This window comes from Sciurus vulgaris, assembly GCF_902686455.1.
Source record: "Sciurus vulgaris genome assembly, chromosome: 7".
Classification (NCBI taxonomy): domain Eukaryota; kingdom Metazoa; phylum Chordata; class Mammalia; order Rodentia; family Sciuridae; genus Sciurus; species Sciurus vulgaris.
This window is the reverse complement of record NC_136467.1, coordinates 50093024-50098108: the sequence shown is the minus strand read 5'-3', so window position 1 is coordinate 50098108 and position 5085 is coordinate 50093024. Positions and strand designations below refer to the sequence as shown.

The 5085-nt window shown below is 36.8% G+C and overlaps 1 protein-coding gene across 1 annotated transcript; it reads right to left on the bottom strand.

Annotated features, from left to right (window-relative positions):
- Positions 1 to 485: 485 nt before the first annotated feature.
- On the bottom strand, positions 486 to 3962 carry LOC306666156 (chondroitin sulfate N-acetylgalactosaminyltransferase 2-like). The gene is given in 3 exon segments (XM_079148056.1): positions 486 to 3030; positions 3033 to 3743; positions 3746 to 3962. Coding segments are annotated over 3 exon segments (1476 nt in total). The 5' UTR covers positions 3795 to 3962; the 3' UTR covers positions 486 to 2314.
- Positions 3963 to 5085: the final 1123 nt, after the last annotated feature.

Genomic DNA, 5085 nt, shown 5'->3' with positions numbered 1-5085 from the left:
TTCTTGTTTCTTTCCTAGGGTTTTTTGTTTGTTTGATTTTGCTCTCTATATTTCAGTTTCATTTTTAAAAAGATAGTTGTGCTGGATATAAGGTTTCTGGATGACACTCATTTTTCTTTCAAAACTTTGGTTATGTCATGTCATTGTCTGCTGGCCACCATTACTTCTAATGAGAAATCAATTATTAATCTTATTGGAGCTCTTCTTTTTTTTTTTTTTTGTTTTTTGGTAATAAAATACTTTATTGGTATCATTTAAGGTCAAAACAGTTATGTTTCCACTGCTTACTTTCTATCCTTTCTATCTTTAAATTAAAAGATAGTTTTGAAAAATAGGAGTAAAAGTAAAATAATTGGATTTTCTCAAAAAACAAGCTGCAACTTACTATTACAAATAAGTTCTCTCTCTTTTTTTTTTTTTTTTTTTTTTTTTTTGTGGTGCTGGGGATTGAACCCAGGGCCTTGTGCTTCCAAGGCAAACTACCAACTGAGCCATATCCCCAGCCCCTCTCTCATTTTAAATACCATAATCCACTGGTCTTAATAATAAATAACTGTGTACAAAAAGGAGACAATGGCCTGAATTATTTTTGCAGAGAACATTTTACACATCTTTAAAAACAGCTAACTATCCCAACTTAGAACTTGTAAGAATAATTAGTTAAGTTATTGTAAAATTTAATTCATGTAGCACCTAGAAATTTGGAATTTGCCAACATTTCATAGTATGATTTACAGAGCAAAATGAATATTAATTTTTTTCTGTGAATTTTCAGGGGTTTTTAATACAAATAGTAGGTCCTTTTTAAAAATCAAAGGATAAAAAATTTATGCATGCCTTTCACCTTCTAATTTCTGAACCTAGCAATTAACCTAATGGCAAAAGATCATGTGTGATAAATAATGTAGTATAGTCGTATCTGAATATAATTTCTTATTCATCTTGTCTCATGAATATAATTTATATGTCAATTAAAACATTCTATCTGTAAGTATATATTTCTCTAAAACAATCTGTAATTCAGATTTTCATTCAGACTACCTTCCCCTCCTTCCCTTTTCTCAAATCAAAGTGGTCTTATGGTATATACCTTATCAAATTGCTTTTTTCTTCCCCCAAAATTCTCTTTCAATTCAAAGTATTATAATAATGCAAATACAGATACAGCAAATATAATACATTAGAAAGTAAAGGATAATAAATACATATGGATCCATGCTAAATGAGATAATATAAAGCAAAAATACATACTATGCTCATTTACTCTGAGCCTCCTTAGGAAGGCCCTGATGCATCTTGCTTATATAAACTTGATGTTCAAACATAGCTAGTATCTTGCATTCCAATATAATTAAATGCTCTGATAAAATGCTTCCACATTTGTTTGTTCAAAACAGTCAGTAGCAATTTTGACTACTAATCCCCAACATATTGATAGTGTAATAACATTTTTAATCAAGTCATAGATTCTAAACTATTTTCTACTATTAGTCACTTATTTAAAAACAGACATTTGAGGGCTAAGCAATATTAAGTTAAGGGGTTTTGGTTTCTGCCTTCTCTTGATGGGTTGGGAATTTCAGATGTGTCATTTAATTATTATCTGCTTCAGTAAAAAAGGATTATTTAAGCTATCAATGAAAGTTCTTCCTTTAAAAATGAAGCAGTTGCTGGGCATGGTGGTGCATGCCCCCAGCTACTCAGGAAGCTGAGGCAGGAGGACTGCAAGTTGGAGGCCAGCCTTGGCAACTTAGCAAGACCCTGTCTCAAAGAATAAAAAGGTCTGGGAATAGAGCTCAGTGGTAGAGGGCCCCTGGGTTCAATCCCCAGTACCATGAAAAAACAAAGAAAAACAAAACAAACCAAAAATCATATTGATTGACGTAGTGGTCAGCAGGTGAAATGAAGATATAATATCTGTTCCTGCACCTCATCTGTATCACTTGGTCCCATCTGCAAGCAATGTGCTGATTGACCCACCATCAGCCCAGCATTTTCCATCCCTCCACCAGATGCCATCAAAGCATGCAATCCCACATACAGTCAGAACATGGGCATCAGGCAGAAAACTGATTCAAATCTACTTTTGGGACAAGCAGATTTCATTTTGTCTACTATTCCACAGTGCAGTATTGTCACAAAATAGGTTTTGTGATGAAACTCTTCTATCAAGTTGAACTGCCAAAGTAATGTCAGAAAGAACATGAAAAATAAACAAGTCTTTTCTGGAAGAGGCACAGCATCTGGAACTGGAATTAAGGATAAATAAATAGTGCTGGTTTGTGGTTCAGACTGTTATGCATTAATGATTTTGTTAACCAACAGCCTCGCTGTTTGTCCTGTATGCCTGTTTATGAAGATGCATCTCTATTTCTTCCCTGAAGACCATCATTCCCAGGTGGGAGTGAGAAGCCTCGTTCATGGCTTTGGACTGGATACACATGCGGTACTGCTCAGGGGTTAGTTCATCTGCACAGTGTTTTTCATGCCAGAGGTGGAAAAGACCAGGAACTGGAGTTCGAATCACAATAAGGTCACCATGTAAGTATTTTCGATAAAGATGAACATCTTCTCCACCCCAACCTTTTACTTCCATGTCAAAGCCACCAATGGTTAGAAAATCTGATCGATATTGACAAGTCATTCCAAAGCCAAAATCTCGCCAAAAACCAGAATCCTTTTTGTGAACCAGCTGCTGTTCCACAAATGGTGGTGCATCCTGGTTGGCATAAACGGTGGCAGGATTGTAAAGACTGAACACCACAGGGTAAAACACTTTTTTACCTAGCTCAGCATTTAATCGGCAGCTGTTAAGGAATTCAGTTGAGAAAAATATGTCAACATCACAGAAAAACATCAAGACCTCTCCCTTGTCCCAAGCTCGGGCACCCACATTGAGTCCTCGTCCACGATTAAATTCTTCATTCAATGAAACCAAGGTGTAATTGTGAAAATTAGACTCACTTGTGACAGATTCTAGGATAGACTTGACTTTAGATAGACCTTCTTTACCAAAATACACCACTGTGAATGAATTCTCTTGTCCTGATGAATACAAACATCCCTGAAGTTCTGCATAAACTGTGCAAATGCTTCAGTTCTTTCAGCAAGTGGCACAATGATATTAATAATTGATCTAGTAATATCAGTCATCTCATTCTTCACTTTCATGAGAGGTCCAAAAGGGCGGAAAAGGGTCACATGTCTATATTGCATAAGGTCTGCTTTCTTAAAAAAGAGTTCATACTGTGTTCCCTTATCTCTCTCAGTGCGATAATAACTGGGTAGTTTGGCTCCTGTGCTAACTTCAGCTTTGTCAATCTGGGAATGAAGAAATTCTAAATCACTAGATGGTTGCTCTTTGTTGCCTTGATAGCCTATGCCAGTAGCCCCTATATTCTTTCTGTCTTGTAATGATTTCATCTTTTCGCTCATTTCTTGTAATTCTTGTTTTAGTTGGGCAATTTGGCGTTTCAGACTGGTTGCCCTGGTTTGATAATGTTCTTCTTGTTCCTGCAGGAGGGCTTGATAATACTCTTTACCATAATTTTCTCCGACAACACCAGGAAGAGATGCGTTTCCATCAGTTTGAGGGGCACATTCCAGAAGGTACATAAATAATACCAAGCTACAGAGCAAAGCAAGTCCCAACAATAGCCAGTGGGTCCGGATATGAAGGACTGATCCTCTTCTAGACATTCTTATTAATGTGTATTTGCCTAACAAGATAAGCTGCTTCTTCATACCTTTAGCAAAAAGTTATTAAAAATTAAAAACAAAATCAGGATTTCCATAAAAGGTACCAAAATGAATTCTGTTGTAGCTTAAAAAAATTCTTTTCTCAGTAGTCATGACTACTTGCAGAAATGAGAAATTAAGAATGCTTCCTGTTTTGTTACCATGAAATCCAGAATAAAACAATCTGAACTATAAAATCCATTATATGGGTGATGAATATTCTGCAATCCAAGTGACTCTGAAGGTTGAGGCAGGAAGATGGCAAGTTTAAGGTCAGTCTCAGTAACTTAGTGAAGCCCTAAGCAATTCAGTGAGATCGCGCTGGCCCTCTCGGTGCACCGCGAGCACCAAGCCACCGCCACCTCCGGGGCAGCGGGCACACACGGGCGGCGCCCCGAGGGCAGGGGCCACGCCGCCTCAGCAGCCCACCGCCGGGCGCGCGGCCGCGCCGAGGACCTGGAGCTCTTCTTTGATGCTATTTTTATCTTACTGCTTTCAAGATTTTCTCTTTTCACCTGGCTTCCAACATTCTGAAGTATGGATATCTTTGTTTTTTACTCTACTCACTGTTTGTTAATCTTTACATGCATAGAAGAATGTGGCAGTCTGTGTATAGACTAATATTTTTCATTACATTAGGGACGTTTTCAGGCATTATTTCCTTGAAAGTATTTTTTTCTTGTTGTTGTTGTTTATTTCTTCTTTTTCTGGGACTCTTATTCCATGTATATTACATGTATTGGTGGACTTAATGGTGTTGTTCCACATTTTCCTTCTGCTCTTCTTGTTTTGTTTTTTTGTTTGTTTATTTTTGTACCGGAGATTGAACTCAGGGGCACTTAACCACTGAGCCATAGCCCTAGCCCTTTTTTGTATTTTATTTAGAGATAGGGTCTCACTGAAATACTTAGGGCCTCACTAATTTGCTGAGGCTGGCTTTGAACTCACGATCCTCATGCTTCAGCCTCCTAAGCTACTGGGATTACAGGTGTGCACCATCATGCCTATCCCCTTCTTGTATTTCGTTCTTTTTTCTGTCTTCTTTGGAATAAATAATCCCTGCTGAATTAGAGTCAAGTTTGCTAATTCTTTCTTCTAGTTCAAAGTTCATAATGAAACCCTTTAGTGAATTTTCATTTTAATTACTGTATCTATAATTCCAAAATTTCCATTTGGTTCTTTTCTTTCTAAAATAATTTCTATATCTTTATTAATCGTATTTTATAAGATATTACCATCTTAACTTTAGTTTGTTAACTGTAGATTCCATTAGTTCTTTAAAGATCTGTAATAGCTGCTTTGATACCTTTGTTAAATCAGATATCTGGGTCCTCTCACTGGTAGCTT